Here is a 17,142-nt window from a genome sequence, read left to right on the forward strand (position 1 = left end):
GACAAAATGGTCAGCTGAACAATTTTCTTTCATGAAAATGGTAAACTTTATAGTTGAAAGGGGCAAATATGTTAAATTGATAGCAGTCAATAATTTAGAACAACAATACAAATATAAGAACATAATAGCAATGTATTTATGGTTCAAAAGTACATTGGTATTATGCTCATTTGTAGAAAATGAAAGTATCCTACTATTAAGGGATAAAAAATTGTTTTCCAGATTTGCCCTTTGTATGAATAGTACCGAATGCTGCATTATCGAATTTTCCATAAAGGCAAAAGTGTATGAAATTGAAACTCTTTTTAATTCAGAATGTTTAATTTAAATAAAAACAATAACAACATTGACAAAGCCATTAAATAGTTGGAGGAAAACGAATAAAATCAAAATAAATGGTTTTATTGGAAACATATATATTTAAATAACTAATTAGATTAATGTGAAGATTGAGGTTTGAGGTAACGAAAATATGCAGTGATTTGATAACAGGAATTGAAAGTGCGAAACAGAAAATGATAAGGCATAAAAGTACATACAGTTGATCGTCGATGACAAGTTTGGAGAAGTTTTGCTCTATTTTTCTACAGAGGAAGTATGTCAACTGTTCCTGCGTAAATCGAAGAATAAAACTGTTAGAATTTTGTATTATGTATAAAAGATATATAATGATGAAAAATAGGAAGTAAATAAACTGAAATGTATTTTAAATTTAAATTTGAAATAGAAAATAACATACCTTATAAGTTCCTTTTTACAAAGATATCATTTGACTTATGAAAAGTCGTTTACTATGTATAATATCAATTAGAATCAATTGGAAGAATTAATATGGTAAACAATTAAATATTCCAAAACGTGAATAAAGATTTTATAATTATATACTATTTGAATTCTAGTTAGGGAAGATGATGTCAGCAATTTGATCTAAAGATAGAAAACATAAGACTGAAATACAATCAAGAACCTTAATTGCTTCATTGATGAATTAATGTTTTCTTTTAATAATATTTAGAGATATTTAGAGATTGTATCATCGATGATTAGGTTTTGGAAATCTGGATTGGGCCTTTTTCCCATAAACCGGATCATTAGAAGGATCCGAACCCGAACCAAGATTGCAAATCTGGTTATGAATCTGGATGCGGGTTGAGAAATACGAATCACATTATTTTATTCGTATACGATAGACGGATAGTAGTAAAAAATTATTTACGAAATTACTGGAAAAGAGTGGGAAATGATCCGGTGAAAGCCGTCTTCCAAAAGACAGGATGCACTCGTTGTACGGTGCAAGTAACCGTGTAGGTATATAAACACCACCATCTCCGGAGCCCCAAATAATTTGCTTCATTTCCTGGCGGGAAATTCCCAAATCTCACACACTACACACACACTCAAGATCACAACGCCATGGAAGACGAACCCGATGTTCCTGAACCACTCGTTCGCCGCTCGGTTAGTCTTGAAATATGCTCGCAAGTTATTTTTTATTGTGAAATGATTTGATAACTAGGGTTTTAAAATTTCTTATTCGCCTGTTTGTGTAATTGTGTGGGTATGAAATTAATTGATGTGCTTATGTGTTAACAGAAAAGGAATAGGGTTCAGACGAGGACTTTCGATGGGTTAGTAAGTGATATTAGAGACATTGTCGAGTCTGAGGAGGAGTCTGCAGATGAATTCGTCGAACCTCGTCGGAAACCTACCCGAACTCGAACTGTGGAAGCAGCTCCTTCTACTACGGCATCGAAAGCTTTTGATCAGAATTTAATCGGTGAGTTTAGTGAAGTTAATATCGTTCTTAAATTGGAGTTGGGTGTTATAAAATCATTTATTGTAATGCTCAATTCATCATTCAATTTACAATAAAAAAGAACATATGAGGTAAACTATGTGGATAATACCAGTAGACGATGTAGGAAAGAAGAAGAGGGATGGGTTGGGAGTTTCCTACTTCAAGCCTTAAAGTTATAGTGGTCAAACTAAATTGATTTGAGTTAATAAGGTAGTTACGCTTCATCAAGACATGGATTGTTATTGGCTAGTTCAATGCTGTATCATAGCCTATACTGCCTAAACTATCTTTGTCTGTTGTTCCATTTGAAAGTTTAATGTCAAGATTTTTTTTTTTTTACACTGCATAAACTATCATTTTAACATGCTTTCATTTTGTTTACCCTTTCTCTTCATTAGAGGTCGTTAAAAGCAATGGGAAATTCATTCCACAAGTGGTTAAATCATGGGTCGAGCGATATGAGAAGGATCCGAAGCCTGCAATGGTTGAACTCTTAACAATGCTGTTTGAGGTAAATCCGTAAATATGCATTTGGTTTTCTCCAATCTCAAACATAGTTACTTTCCTATGTTGCCCCCATATCCCAGTAGCCCAAAGAAATGTCACACTTCATTTTAGTGACTCGAATGTTTACCTGATTAGACTTGAAAATGTACAGGCTTGTGGAGCTACATATCACATCCAAGGAGAATTCTTGGACGAAACTAATGTTGATGATGTTGTAGTTGCTCTTGTAAATCTGGCTGCACAAGTATCCTTTTGTTATTGTTAATTTCCATATTCTTTTAAGCTTTACCAACATTTCACATCCATTCATATGTTTTCTCCTTAGTGTGATGAAATTTAGGGCAGAGTTGAAGACTATCAAAATTCAAAAAAGAAGGAATTCAGAAGTTTTAAGGAGAACCTTGTCTCATTCTGGGATAATTTGGTATCAGAGTGCCAAAATGGACCGTTGTTTGATCAAGTCTTGTTTGACAAGTGCATGGACTATGTTATTGCTTTGTCATGGTTGGTATTCCTACTCTTTGTTCTATAGCTTTCAAAATACATCTCTTTCTCAGTATACACACTTTTTCAGTACTCCTCCGAGAGTTTATCGCCATGTTGCTTCCATGGTGGGGCTCCAGATGGTCACCTCCTTCATAGGGGCTGCCAAGATACTTGCTGCCCATCGCCAGACTACCCAAAGGCAGTTAACTGCTGAGAAGAAGAAAAACTCTGAGGGGCCTCATATCGACTCACTTAATAAGAGGCTTTCAGAGATGCATGAAAAGATCACAATGATAGAGGAGATGATGCGCAAAATATTTACAGGGTACTCACTATCTGCTTTCTTTCTAGTTGCTTCATGTTTACCATAGTTTCTTCAATTCAATAACAGCTTCCTGATTGTTTTGAAGGTTGTTTGTGCATCGTTATCGAGACATTGATCCTGAAATCCGCATGTCGTGCATACAATCACTTGGAACATGGATCATCTCATACCCATCACTGTTCTTGCAGGATTTGTACTTGAAGTATCTTGGATGGACACTGAACGACAAAGTAAGTTGCTTTTGTGGTTCTTATCTTTTTATAAATTATGTTCCTGCTAACCCTACCAAAGGATCGATTATTAATTTTCTTTATCTATATATCTGAAGAATGCTGGTGTTAGGAAAGCTTCAGTCCTTGCATTGCAAAATCTGTATGATGTGGATGACAACGTGCCATCTCTCGGATTGTTTACTGAGCGATTTTATAAAAGAATGTTGGATCTTGCTGATGATCTTGATCTGTCTGTTGCAGTGTGTGCCATCAGTCTTGTAAAACAACTTTTGAGGTATCTACTGGAATACCCTTTTTGATTATTTATAATCGGTTTAATGTGAATAATTTATATTATTTGTGGCTCATTTCAGGCATCAGTTGGTTCCGGATGACGATTTAGGCTCATTATATGATTTATTAATTGATGATCCTCCCGAAATCAGGCATGCCATTGGGGCGCTTGTGTATGATCATGTTGTTGCTCAGAAGTTCAACAACTCACAGTCTCGTTCATCAGGAGATGAAGGCGATTCATCACATATTCATCTTCTCAGGATGCTGCAAATACTAAGAGAGTTTTCAGCAGATCAAATGCTAAGTACCTATGTGATTGATGACATTTGGGAGTTCATGGATGCCATGAAGGACTGGAAGCGTATAATCTCTATGCTGTTGGATGAGAATCCCTCAATTGAGCTTACAGATGATGATGCAACAAACTTGACACGATTGTTCTGTGCATCTGTCAAGAAGGCTGTTGGAGAGAGGATTGTTCCTGTTATCGACCATAGGAAACAGTCCTACACTAAAGCTCAAAGGGTAAGCAAGTCGCCTTATTTCATTGTTTGATAATCAAGTATGAGTCTTGCCATAATAATATATATATTTTTTTGCTTCAAATATAGGAAATGATTGACAGCAATAGGAAGGATATAACCGTTGCTATGATGAAGAACTACGCACCACTTATGCGCAAATATATGACTGACAAAACGAAAGTCCCTTCACTTGTTGAAATTATTGTTCACATGAATCTTGAGCTTTACTCACTGAAGAGACAGGAACAGGTAGGCAGGTCAAAATTTCCCTTTTTGTTCATTATATATCTTTGTAAAGTCGTACTTAAAAGAGTTGTTTTTTTTATTCCAGGGTTTTAAAACGGTTCTTGACCTGATAATAGAGACATTCTTCAAACATGGTGACAAAGATGCTCTGCGATCTTGTGTTAAAGCTATCAACTTCTGCACAACTGGAAGCCGGGGTGAGCTACAAGATTTTGCTCAAAATAAACTGAAGAAGCTTGAGGAGGAGCTTATTGTTAAACTTAAAGCTGCAATAAAAGAAGTAGCGGTATGATTGTATTACAGTTTAATATCACTAGGATTCCCCTTGCATTCCTTGATTGGTAATGAGTAAATAGTCCCCCTACTTGTTCATCCGACAATCCTTGTTTTTTGGTATAATGTAATCCTAATTCCTAAATGTGAGTGATTTTATTTAGTTCAAACTAAGATATGTTTTTTGTTTGTAGGATGGTGATGACGAGTACTCACTTCTTGTAAACATGAAGAGATTATACGAGCTGCAATTGTTAAGGCCTGTACCAATTGAAAGTCTGTATGATGATATCGCTATGGTTCTAAAAAATTTCCGCCACATAGATGACGAGGTTCGAATCCAAATCTTTTTTTAACTTTTTGGACATATTTTCAATGCTTTTACATATTTGAATAAATGTATTATGTAGGTTGTCAGTTTCCTGCTTCTCAACATGTATATACATGTTGCCTGGTGTTTATGCTCGATTATGAACAGCAAAGTTGTCTCTGAGGAATCATTGTCTTCTCTGGTATGCAAACGGAACGTTCTATTTAATGAGCTTGATTACTTTTTGCAAAACCCACCTGAAGCTCAAGGAAAGGGAACTTCTAGAAACCTCATTGCTAGTAGGGTGAGCATATATAGCTAGCATTTTTTGAATTTTGAACCAAATTTGATATGATATTTTCTAAACTCTCCCATTTTTTCCAAGGTCTGTACAATACTTGCAGAATCGTGGTGTTTGTTCAGAAAGCCGCTCTTTGAAGCAACACATCTGGAAAGTTTAGGATACTGTCCTGACATCTCTACCATTAGAAGATTCTGGAAGCTTTGTGAGCAGCAGTTTGATGTTTCAGGTAACATAACTTTCTCAAAAAAAATAAATAAATAAATAAATTTGTTAATAAGTGATTGAACACTTGTTTTTCTTGTATGCAGATGAGACGGAAGATGAAGAAGCTAACAAAGAGTATGTGGAAGAGACGAATCGAGATTCTATTATGATTGCAGCTTCCAAGCTAGTTGCAACTGAAGCTGTTCCCAAGGTTTTTTTTTATCATTCAAGTTTCTTGTTTGTTTGTTTATGGCAAAAAAGTAGTGTGATTTATATATTTAAAATGCAGGAGTATTTGCAGGAGCATCTTGCCCCGGATATCATTTCTCATTATGTAATGCATGGGCCAGGTGTGGCTGAAGTAGTAAAAAGTCTGATTATTTCTCTTAGAAAAAAGAACGAAGATGTGTCTGATATATTTCTAGGGGCACTCAAACAGGTAAATATTTATTGTTTTTTTTAAAAAAAAAAATATATTTTTGATGATCCTAGTAAATACTAGTTATTATTTGATTTTATTTGGGATATAGGCATATGGGAGGTATCTGAGTACGGCCGACAATGAGTCATTGTCTGCCCAGAGGTTCAAAGAATGTAAAGATCTGTCTGCTCGGCTTTCTGGTTTCTTTGTTGGAGCAGCTGCACGCATGAAATACAGAGGGGTCATATTAAAAATCATGCACAATGGAATCAATCTTGCCTTCATGGATCGTCCATGGCGTTTGCCTTTTTTAATGGCTGCTATTATAAATTTCGCATCCAGGCTTGCTAAGTCTGATAATCTTGCCATGTAAGCTTACCTTTTTGTAATGCAGTCAGTTATAAGAAAATAAATACTATACTAATCGTACTACAATTGATACAGTATAAAGGATCTTGAGGATCGAACAAGAGGTGAAAACATGGATCAAGATCCAAGTGGGTGGGCCCCATTCAAGGCATTTATGGCCAGCCTACATGAGAAATGTTTGAGAAATGAAGGTTGGTTGGTTATATTATGTTATGCTACATGTGTAATGTGTTGTGTGTTTATTAATTAAGTGATGATTGGTTTGGTTTGGTTTGGTTTGTCAGATGAAAAAGAGGTGAGTACTGTTAAACGTGGGCGGGGTAGGCCACGTAAGAAACCACCATTGATGGAGGGGAAGAAACTGTTTGCTGACAACAGCTCAAGTGAAGACGAGGATTCCATAGATGAGGAAGAAAATCAAATGGATGAAGATGACGAGGTGCCTATGATACATTCCATTAGAGCATCTGCTAAACTAAGGGCACTCAGACTTGCAAACAAAGGACACGATCTGCCCGCTTCTGCATCAAAGACGTGACGTGACGTAAAAGGTAACACAAATGATTTTTTAATAAAAATTTCCTGCTTCTGTTGTTAATTTGTGTCATTGTTGCTGTATTTTTTTTGCAGTGACCTACCTTTAACTAGGGAGAGGAAGCATCAAGTTGGAGGGGTTTAATTAAAAAGATGTCGTTTATTAGGTGTAGACGATAGAGAATATGTAGATTGTTGTTTTATCATCCTCATGTGTGTGTAATTTTATGCACAAAGCATGTGTTTACAGGGAAGGGAAGGGGGAGGGGTTAATTAGTTTTGTATGTTCTCATTTCTGCAGTAGATACTTATCTTGTTCAGGTCAGCCTTGTAACATTTTATATCTTTAAAACGTATCTGGTTTATGCACAAACCCGTATGTGTATGTATGTACTATGTAGTAGTTTGAACATTTAATTAGTTATTTGATCAAATCTTCACACAATATATCATCAAAATTCAATTGAACTACAACACACTTATCCTAAGATGTTCTGCAACGTGATCATTTTGGGGGAGTTGCAATATACGCCAGTTAGGAGAAAGGACAAGGTTTTTTTTACCCTTATTCTTTTATTCCAAACAAAGCTACTGGTTTTTTTAATTCCTTAATTTGGGTGAAATTGTAACTAGTCTGGTCAGCTAGACATCACGAGCAAGTGCAAGCGTATTATTGCATATCAAATATTGGATCAAGATGGTCGGAAAAGTAAGCTACATTTAGATTTTTTATCTCTACAGTACCAGTACACACCATCATTTGTCTTGTGATGTAACAAAACATGCCCAAATTTACAATATATATATATATATATATATATATATATATATATATATATATATATATATATATATATTTATGGGAATAAAACTATGTGCATGGTATGATATGTTACAAACAGTCTTGATAACTTAACTTGCGTCTATAATATATAATTTAAATAAAATACAAGACAAACCCTTGCCAATTGCCATGCATGCAGTTGCCTTCCACATACAAGAAGAAGGAAAATAGTTCAAAAATGGATATGCTTGTCAAATATATGCAAGGGAACTCCTATCGTGGTCAGGTTGTGGGCGTCCCCTGGTTGGGGTAGGTGGTCTTTGTATATTCAACTCCTACAAACAACACAGAAAGAATCAGAATCAGAATCAGAATCATAAAACATTGTATACAGAATAGAAGAGAAGAGAAGAGAGAACCTGCATCCAGGTGTCATCTTGGGGGGGACGTTCTGGAGAAGTTTCCGGTGATTGTAGTGGAGGTGGCAGTGGATGAATGAGTTTTGGAACAATCATCAGTCCTCTCCCGATTACTAGTATAGCACCAGCATTGTTAGCGGTACCTGAAACCCACAAACAAACCCAAACCCACCACAATTTTATATTTTATATTTTATATTTTGATTAGATGAGATACCAAAATCAAAAATTTCTTATTGTTACCGCAGTAATTGGTTGCAGAGAAAAGGGTAATGAGTTGTCCCTGAGCGAATCTTTCAAACCCGTCCATTACACATTCATGTGCTCTTATAATCAACTGAAGTTTGTTCCTCTTACAAAAGTCCGACACCCTGTCAGGCTGCAAAATGCAAATGCAAGTAGTAGTTAGTTACTAGCTATAAATATAATATTATGTATAAACTAATCAGTAGCTGTAGCTGTAAAACATACATACCCCAAAAGTGACCAGACCAGGGCCCCTAGCGTTTGGCCTCAGACCTTCCACGCTATCATTTTCTGTAGGATCAGACCTGCCAGCCAAATATATAAAAAAAAAGATGTATCCTTATCTTGTTTTGAATTTTGAAACAAAACAAAACAAAAAGCAGAATTTAGTTGGTTACCAGAGCAGATCCATGAGGACAAGGGATCCGGCATCCATGGTTATGGGCCTTTCTATTTTCTCAATCTGTTCAACTAAATGTATTGACCTCCCTATGCCACCATGCATACAGATTATCTTTTTCTCAATAAGCGCCGCAAGTGGAAGATGGTTGAATAGCTGATTGAACCGCGTCCATGCCCATATCCCATCATTCTCTCCCTGTATCCATAGTCCATACATCAACATCCATCCATGCATATAAAAAATAAAAACCCTGATTCCCTCAGCAGAATCATACATACCATTCTTTCAATGCATTCAAGACGGAAACCAAAGAGTGCGTTGATATCAGCAGCCTCATGATTCCCTCGTATCAAGTGAACATTCTCCGGATACTGAATCTGAAAACAACCAACCACCATAATTATTATTATTAAATCAAATCAAATCATAGTATGATGTTGGCAGGCTTGCTTACCTTTAGAGCAAGGAGCAGAGTGATGGTTTCCAAACTATGTTGTCCTCGGTCAACATAATCCCCAAGGAATAAATAGTCGATATACCTGGAGTGGACCCACACACAAAAACAAGTAAACAACAAGCTTCTTAGACTGACACAAATCAAAGTATAATCTTACGTTATATCTCCAGCTGTTGAAGGATATCCGTATTCATCAAACAAGCGCATCAGATCACCAAACTGACCATGTAAATCACCAAACACTTTGATGGGAGCTTTCAGCTGAAGTACTGTAGGCTCATGCAAAAATATCTGCTCAGCCGTGTAGCAAAGCTCTCCCACCTCATAAGAATCCAGGAAAAACCTCCTGTTTGCAGGAGGTTTCCAGTTTCTAGGCCTAAGCAAAGTAGATATGATCTGCATACGTATATAGTAAATCAATAACCATAACTAATAACACAATAAAGAAAAAATGGTACCTTCTTATGTAGCCCTTGTGGTGACTTTTGCCTTGTAAACTTTTTGGCAGAATATGACATGTCATTTTGCAAAGGAATCATTCGTCTGCTTTCGTTTTCAAACTGATCCAAGGACAACTGCCTCACCAGTCCACCTAGGTTACCCACAGCCTCTTTCGCAACCACAACCTGCAGTATAGTATGTCATTCATTGTTACTTTAGCATCTGAATAGTATTAATAACATAATGTTAGAAAACAACAAATATCATACAGCTCTTGGATGAAGCCGAACATCTCCCTCCCCATCACTACCCTCTGAATGGTTATCTGCAGCTTGTGAGTTGTTATCATCTGCTGCTGCAACAGATGTCTCTTCAGGAGATGCAGCATGTGCCTGCGCGGCTTGCCACACCGCATTAGCAGCCTCCGCTTCAGCAGCAGAAGCTTCCACCAGCCTGTTCATTGATTCTTTGTCCATGCTGCCAACAACATTATGTTATATAATAGGGAAAAAGTTAAATTTTGCCATTTTCAAAGTTATTCTAGCAAAATGGGTTTCCTAAATTCAACTTTTTCCCTTTAAAATATATCAAGACTAACCTTAAGCCTCCAGATGAGGGACTTTGAGATCCATTATCAGGAGTTAAGGGATCAAATGGGGTCAAAGGATTTGTCCTGGGACTGGTGCTTCTCTCTGATGTTAGTACAGGAGTATTCACATCAGATTGGTAAGGCGAATTCTCAGCGATTAGGAAATCATCTAACAAAATCTCTGCACCACACACATATAACAAACAATATTATATATATATATATATATATATATATATATATTCTGTTTATGAGTAGTGAATTTATTGGGTTTAAGCCTTGCCTCCCCTGAGGCCACCATAGATATATAAACGGACACCGACAGCAGAAGCAGCATGGCGACAACGGCGCATGACTTCCAAAGAAGGATCTTCTGTTTGGGGCTTCGTACTCCGTGTGGCGGTCACCAACCCATGTCTATCTAACCAAACACCAGCAGCCGTGTCCAAAACTGTAAAAGTAAAATTAATATCTGCTTATATACGCTCATTAATTCTCTCTCTCTCTCTCTCTCTCTCTCTATATATATATATATATATATATATAATGTGAATTAACCTGCAACGGCTGCTTCACCATCTACAGCCCGACCCCCCCTCAGAACACCTCCTGTAACATGCAGCCGAGCCCCAACAAAGACCTGATTACCACCAGATAAATTCATCATTAACAACTTTACACACACACACACACAAGAGAGAGAGAGAGAGAGAGAGAGAGAGAGAGTCCTATTACTTACCGAGGCATGTTGGTATCTTGATGATGGGGAGACTCCAGGTGCAAGAGTCCATTCCCATTGGCCATTCCTATGCATCAGGAGTCCATAAGCATCTGCCAACGGCTGCACATGCACACATACAACTAAAACTATCAGAAAATCTACTCAATCTTACAAAAACAGTTGTACTCATTTGTTATTGGTTTAACAATATTGGCTGCTGTACATTGTATAATATGAAATTTTGAACTGTAATATTGTTAATAAAAAAAAAAGAGAAAAAGCATCAAGTTGTACTCATCTGTTATTTGTTTACCTATAAATGGGTCAATCTGGGTTATACATTATCTTCATCGGGTCAAATGGTATATATTTAAAAGAACTTGGCTAGTATGATTGTATGAAGCAACTCAGATGGGTCAAACAGGTCACAATCCACCCATACTGTATCCAAATACTTAAAACCTCCTATACCACTTTATTAAGTAAATGTACAAGTTTATGTATACTAGTCTAGCTGTTATAATCTTATATAATAAAATAATTATTAATAGAATTTTTAAAAGTGGACAATGGACCCTATTAAATTAAATATAGTAATAGAGTATTATGGCAAGCCTACATGATAATTGATATTGATAATCCACATACCGTGCCAGAGGTGTCTCTTCCACCACAAAGCAAAAACATGCCATCTGAGCGTGCACTAGCTGTTGCATACCTGAAAAGACCAACATAAACAAGCTTGCATAAAATCTACAAAATATACAAATACCCTCAAATAAAGGCCAATTATCTACTTACAACTAAAAATATCCACTTACATTCTAGCAGAAGGTTTATCACCTTCTGGATTCAACTTCTGCCATGCATATGGTTTTTGAGCAGTATCCAGAGCCCAAGCATCTGACAATACTCTCTTTCCTAGAGAAAAACACAGATCACAGATGATATTATTAGTGGTTACAAATTACAATTACAAGAATGTAAATGCACCCATCTGTCCATAAATCCACTCACCATCATTGCCACTAACAGTAACTAGGTATCGTTGTGCAACCAAGTCCATGACATGGCCATATCGTGGGCCAGGACCCTGTCCTTGAACAACAAGTCTGCACACCACAAACAAGAAATCAAGTCAACACTTGAAGAGAATTGTAAGCATTAACTGAGAATTCCACCAAAAGGTTACCTGTGCCATTTGTATTTATCATTAGTCATGTCAAGCACATAAAGATCATCTGTTGAATGCCCAGCAGGACCAATTCCGCCCTAAACATGCACAATCAGTTTATCAAAAACCAGAAATCAGATAAAAGGCTAAAAGATCTCCTTTTTTTTTTTTTTACTTTAGTTCATAATTATGGTTACCTGAAATACAACCATTGTTCCAACAACAGCAGCTGCATGAGCAGCCCTGGGTGAAGGTGGTTCTCCAGCTGGTCGAATTCTGAAAAAAAAAAAAGCATTAGCATTGACTTCTAGAAAAGTTAAGTCAAATACAAGAACGAATTAGAACTACCTGGTCCATTTCCTCGTCAGAACATCGTAAGAATGAACAGAATTTGTCACGCCAGCTAACCCTAAAGTTGTGAATCCAACAAAGAGTCAATAACTTGAAGCTATTTCAAATTATTTATGTAAGGATTAAGAGAGGTTTAAAACATTACTGATGCCGGGGACGGGGGAGGAAGCGCCACCTTCGATGGCAGTGGCGCCGCCGAATAAGATCAGCCGAGGGCCGTGAGCTTTGGTTTGGGCGACGGCGGTCAGAGTGTGGGCACATCTAGGTCCAGGGGCGTCGTCTTCAGTGTCCCAATACGTCTCCAATGGGTGATAGGATGGAGCGGGTTGTAGCCAAGGCTTTGAACCCATCAAAGCCAAAACCCCAATTCTTATCGATCCCCAAAATCAATTCTACTAAGTAGAAAGAATAAAAAACGAATCTCAATGAAACGTCAGAAAGAGAAAAAAGGATTGGAGCAAATCCCACCTCCGTGCCACGATGGTGAATGGAGGTGGTGGGAGACGTGGTCCCGGAGTTTTAGTGAGACTCTCTATCTAAATCACTATTACTGCTTCAATTGTTGGTACAAAAAAGTTGAAAAATAATAGAACATGAAACTTGACGATCGATGCTGAGACTTTTGAATCTTCTTCTGCTGATTTTGAATTGAAATTTGGGTGAAAGTGAAATGAATGCATCAAAGATGGGGATTAACAAGGAAAAATGTGGAGAATGAGAGTTAGTGGGCCAGCAAAGACCAAACTGTGTTTGAAAGGCTGTATCTGGTGTGGAATACTCCCGGAAGTAACAATCTGGAAAGCGATCAACTAAAAAAGTAATAAAAAAACAAAAATACAGAATTCTTCTCATGGTATTAAATAGCTTTCTCACATGAAAATTTTATTTCCTTTCTTCTTTGTCAACCAAAAACTACAATATCTTTACTAAAAAGTTAAAACTTATATTTACTTAATGTCTTCGTCATCATGATATCTATTAATAAAGAAGATTTGTTTATCAAAATACAGTTTAAGAATTTAATTAATCCATAAAAAATATTCTCGTTAATCTGTCAAAGGCATGTTCTACCCGTTGTTTCATCCCAAGTCATTGGATATTCCCCAGCCTAACAAGTAACAAGAAGAACAAACTCTCATATGCACAACTATTCATAACAATTTACAAAAAATAAAATAAAAAACAATAGATAAAAGTCAACTCATGAAGAAGCTTATTACTGAATCGCTTATAGATCAATTACTTTTCCTTCATTCACACTCAATCAAGCACAACCTAAATTGTATAGCAATGGGGTTTGCTCAACGTGTTCATATCCATTCAAAATAATGTTCGTATTAAGTATTGCCTATTGAGTCAATGATCACACAATAAATTCTAACCCGTCATGTTATGTGGTTCCCCAAAAGCTGCAACAGAATCAAAGAAGCAACATTTCATTGTTGTCAAAATATAAAAAGTCTACTTCAAGCAAAAGTATGAACCGTGTATCTTTTTTTTCCAGCGACAGTAGTATTCATGGCTTTGTCTGTGACTTTTTGCCACTTGGATGCCTGAAAAAAGTTCTCAGAACATAAGTAGAGGACTTAAATCATTGAAACTAAATGCTGTTCCACTGCATGTAAAATAAACTCTCATGAACTTCAAGATGATTGGAATGGCCTTACCTTCATCAAGGTCAAGCGTGTTAGTATTAATTAACTCATATAAAATCGTTTGCAAACTCTTGTTCATTGGCATCACACACAGCATATATAAACCCTCATGTCAAATTTTTACAACTAAATTTCATTTAATCTTCAAAATTCAGGATCAGGGATCAGCTGATCAATGTGTATTACGTATATAGGCCAGGGTTTTACATTGACTTTTAGATCAGGAAAACAATAGGAAAAACCCCAAAGATGTTTAACAATCCTGAAAACTATGAGATCCGGTTGCAGATACTAATTAAATCCTTAGAATTCTTGCGAAGCAGATCCAATCTCATCCTTCCCCTTCCCAAACTTTTTAGGCAACAGATTGTGATGAATATTAGGTAAAACGCCGCCATTAGCAATAGTAACAGTCCCCAAAAGCTTGCTTAATTCCTCATCGTTTCTCACAGCCAAATGTATATGCCTCGGAACAATCCGATTCTTCTTATTATCCCTCGCTGCATTTCCCGCCAATTCAAGGACCTACTCAAACAAACTCCAAATCAAATCACAAGAACAATAGCACGAACCAAAAATAAAATGAAACAACGAATGTAAATGATCAACCTCAGCAGCGAGGTATTCAAGAACGGAAGCGAGATAGACTGGAGCTCCGGCACCGACACGTTCCGCGTATTTACCGGCTTTGAGGAATCGAGCGATTCTACCGACGGGGAATTGGATGCCAGCTTTCTGAGATCTGGAGACTGATTTTGTTATTTTAGATTTACCTCTCCCGCCTTTAGTCGAACCTTCGGTACTCATTGTCGATCAGCGATGAAGAAAAGCCCTAAAATAGCTCCGATCAGTTAAGCGTTGTACTTGTGCTTGATTTGGAGTGTCAAAGATGGGACGAAGAGAATGCTTATATATAGGTTTTCGAAAGGCCGATGAACGGTTTTTACGAACCGGCAATTTTACAACTTCCCTCGGTTCGAATATTGTAATAAAACCGGTTTACATAATTTTAATGGTGGTAATAATCATCAATTCTTTTTTGACAAAATTGCAAGTTTGGTCCCTGTGGTATGTCAAAAATTGGATGATTGGTCCAAAAAGTTTTGAGGTTGCACCGGTGGTCCAAAAGGTTTGATTTGTTGTGGAATTGGTCCAAATGCTTAACAACCGTTTGTGCCCTCCGTTTGTGTGAGAGTATTTTTGTCAATTCACACCCCTTCTTTTAATATCTTATTATATTAAACCCCATCCTCCTAATTAATTGATACCTACCGCTAAATCCCATGTGCAGTTCCCCGGAGCAAACACGGGAGGCGATAAGCCCCCTTTTGATCCCTCACCATTGTACCTTCCAGTCGAGACAGAAGAGGCGCCCTTAAGCCGCCATTGCTGCTTTCGTCTTCTCCTCTGCGAAATAGTGAAGCACCGGAGGTGCTTCTCCCAGCCAACGACCGATCGCCTCCACCTCTCCTCCTCGTGGCTGCCTGACCACCAAACACAGCCTCCACTGGCACCAGTCGCTACTACCTTGCCCTTCGTTTTTCCCCATCGCACCTCATGATTGGAGTAGAAGAAGAATGAGTCGTCGACTACCACCTCCTAAGACCCCTCGCTGCCTCCTCCTTTCCTTTCCTCTTCTTCGGCCTAAGTCGAATCCCGGAGGCCATCACCGATCGCGAATCAATCGAAGAAAAATCAGAAGCCATCGGACCCCCTTCCTTCAGCCAGAAGAACGATGGAACCTTCGCTGACTTCGTGTGCCTTCTTCTTGACTGCCTTCGGTTCATTCCCGTTCCAATCTCCTCTTCCTCCCAATCGATTATGCCTTCGTTCTTCCCTTCGTGTTCTGTATTCGTTTCCTTTGCGTTCCCCTTGACGATCGATCAAATGACGAACAAAAAAATCCCTTGACCCCTTTCTAATCGGGTTTCTATTTTGACCGGTCAAAAGTCAAAGTGGAATCAAACTTGAATTTAATTTATTCAAAAGTTACCCTTATTTAACAAATACTTTACAAGATCAATCCTTTTGGACATAAATACCATCACACAAACGGAGGGCACAAATGGCTGTTAAGCCTTTGGACCAATTCCACAACAAATCAAACCTTTTGGACCACCGGTGCAACCCCAAAACTTCTTGGACCAAACATCCAATTTTTGCCACACCACAAGGACCAAACTTGCAATTTTGTCATTCTTTTTTACCATTAAAACTTCAAACTTAGTTACACTTTTTTAAACGATGTCATTTAGACTTAAAGGGTGTAGGGTCGTCAACGTACGCATCGCCAAACATCGCTCTCAGGTGCTTGCACCAAGAGTAGCGAGAGGAAAGAAGAAAGAGAATGTGGGTCAAAAGGGATGAATTTGAATGTTTTACAATTTTTCTTTTAAATAAATGTATACTTTTTTTTATTATAAAAATAGCTTTTATTATATTTTTTAACCAATATAAATAAACACATAAACCTTCACCATTCAACACCCATAAATCTCAATACATCTCTTAAAACATCCATCATTTTATAAAAAAATATCGTCGTCATCATCATCATCTTCCTCAAGCGATGCTCTCTGGAGCGTAATATAATATTTCATCAAAGCACGTAATATGCTAGAACAAACAATTAACAGTTATGAAGCGAGCATTGTGCAACATAAATGAAGAAAATATATCTACAGAACGTGAAGAAACCTACCAACGTCTGATTATTTTGACGGGCATGCTTTCTTTCAAGAATATTTACGCTGACGGTTCTGAATGCATAAGGATTTGTTTATGCGTATTGTCGAATGTGTGAGTGGAGTGTCTAATTATATCTAGCTACATCCGGATGCAAGAGGTACGTTAGGTTTTGATCCAATTAAAAAATGCAAAATTGTATATCGTATGTTAGCATATGACAACCCCCCCCCCCCTCCCCCAATGCACTAGACTAGAGTTTTAGGATGTATGTAATGAGTTTTCTGGGTTACATAAAACTTAATTGCATAACGAAGACATCATAAAATCTAGTTATGGGCACATGCAACCTAGAGATTTATGTTTTTTCTCATTATAACAACATACTATCGAACAATCATAAACCC

General features: G+C 37.3%; 3 protein-coding genes across 3 annotated transcripts; 1 reads left to right on the forward strand and 2 right to left on the reverse strand.

Annotated features, from left to right (window-relative positions):
- Positions 1-1,297: 1,297 nt before the first annotated feature.
- Positions 1,298-7,255, forward strand: SCC3 (sister-chromatid cohesion protein 3). Its single transcript, XM_079070592.1, has 20 exons — positions 1,298-1,458; positions 1,594-1,777; positions 2,197-2,309; positions 2,457-2,549; positions 2,646-2,809; positions 2,880-3,116; positions 3,202-3,346; positions 3,445-3,623; positions 3,703-4,150; positions 4,237-4,398; positions 4,481-4,681; positions 4,863-5,000; positions 5,079-5,282; positions 5,364-5,508; positions 5,591-5,697; positions 5,776-5,925; positions 6,017-6,276; positions 6,352-6,467; positions 6,561-6,827; positions 6,907-7,255. The coding sequence occupies exons 1-19, from the start codon at positions 1,414-1,416 to the stop codon at positions 6,812-6,814; spliced, it is 3,345 nt and encodes a 1,114-aa protein (XP_078926718.1). The 5' UTR covers positions 1,298-1,413; the 3' UTR covers positions 6,815-6,827; positions 6,907-7,255.
- A 253-nt stretch (positions 7,256-7,508) lies between these two features.
- Positions 7,509-13,170, reverse strand: BSL1 (BRI1 suppressor 1 (BSU1)-like 1). The gene is made up of 21 exons (XM_079070593.1): positions 12,541-13,170; positions 12,393-12,453; positions 12,242-12,320; positions 12,063-12,142; positions 11,888-11,982; positions 11,692-11,791; positions 11,519-11,588; positions 10,889-10,990; positions 10,708-10,789; positions 10,433-10,600; positions 10,159-10,330; positions 9,830-10,037; positions 9,578-9,745; positions 9,277-9,515; positions 9,117-9,201; positions 8,941-9,039; positions 8,658-8,857; positions 8,489-8,564; positions 8,257-8,392; positions 8,014-8,156; positions 7,509-7,929 (listed from the first exon to the last, which is right to left on the reverse strand). Exons 1-21 carry the CDS (start codon positions 12,743-12,745, stop codon positions 7,846-7,848), a joined length of 2,652 nt encoding a protein of 883 aa, XP_078926719.1. The 5' UTR covers positions 12,746-13,170; the 3' UTR covers positions 7,509-7,845.
- A 980-nt stretch (positions 13,171-14,150) lies between these two features.
- LOC145137132 (histone H2AX-like) lies at positions 14,151-14,933 on the reverse strand. The gene is made up of 2 exons (XM_079071267.1): positions 14,660-14,933; positions 14,151-14,575 (listed from the first exon to the last, which is right to left on the reverse strand). Exons 1-2 carry the CDS (start codon positions 14,855-14,857, stop codon positions 14,354-14,356), a joined length of 420 nt encoding a protein of 139 aa, XP_078927393.1. The 5' UTR covers positions 14,858-14,933; the 3' UTR covers positions 14,151-14,353.
- Between the last annotated feature and the right edge of the window lie 2,209 nt (positions 14,934-17,142).

The sequence above is a fragment of the Lactuca virosa genome, chromosome 9, assembly GCF_052849685.1.
Source record: "Lactuca virosa cultivar CGN04683 chromosome 9, Lactuca_virosa_CGN04683_v6, whole genome shotgun sequence".
NCBI classification, from domain to species: domain Eukaryota; kingdom Viridiplantae; phylum Streptophyta; class Magnoliopsida; order Asterales; family Asteraceae; genus Lactuca; species Lactuca virosa.

What these genes read in the sequence shown, in the direction of transcription:
- BSL1 (XM_079070593.1), bottom strand. Translation starts at nt 12,745, where the DNA reads ATGGGTTCAAAGCCTTGGCTACAACCCGCTCCATCCTATCACCCATTG. An exon ending in TTGAATGCATTGAAAGAATG is followed by an intron (nt 8,858 to 8,940) that starts GTATGTATGATT and finishes CTATGGATACAG; the next exon opens with GGAGAGAATGATGGGATATG. An exon ending in CTGGTCTGGTCACTTTTGGG is followed by an intron (nt 8,393 to 8,488) that starts GTATGTATGTTT and finishes TGCATTTTGCAG; the next exon opens with CCTGACAGGGTGTCGGACTT.
- LOC145137132 (XM_079071267.1), bottom strand. Translation starts at nt 14,857, where the DNA reads ATGAGTACCGAAGGTTCGACTAAAGGCGGGAGAGGTAAATCTAAAATA. An exon ending in TTGAATACCTCGCTGCTGAG is followed by an intron (nt 14,576 to 14,659) that starts GTTGATCATTTA and finishes TTGTTTGAGTAG; the next exon opens with GTCCTTGAATTGGCGGGAAA.
- SCC3 (XM_079070592.1), top strand. Translation starts at nt 1,414, where the DNA reads ATGGAAGACGAACCCGATGTTCCTGAACCACTCGTTCGCCGCTCG. An exon ending in AACCACTCGTTCGCCGCTCG is followed by an intron (nt 1,459 to 1,593) that starts GTTAGTCTTGAA and finishes ATGTGTTAACAG; the next exon opens with AAAAGGAATAGGGTTCAGAC. An exon ending in TCCGCCACATAGATGACGAG is followed by an intron (nt 5,001 to 5,078) that starts GTTCGAATCCAA and finishes TGTATTATGTAG; the next exon opens with GTTGTCAGTTTCCTGCTTCT.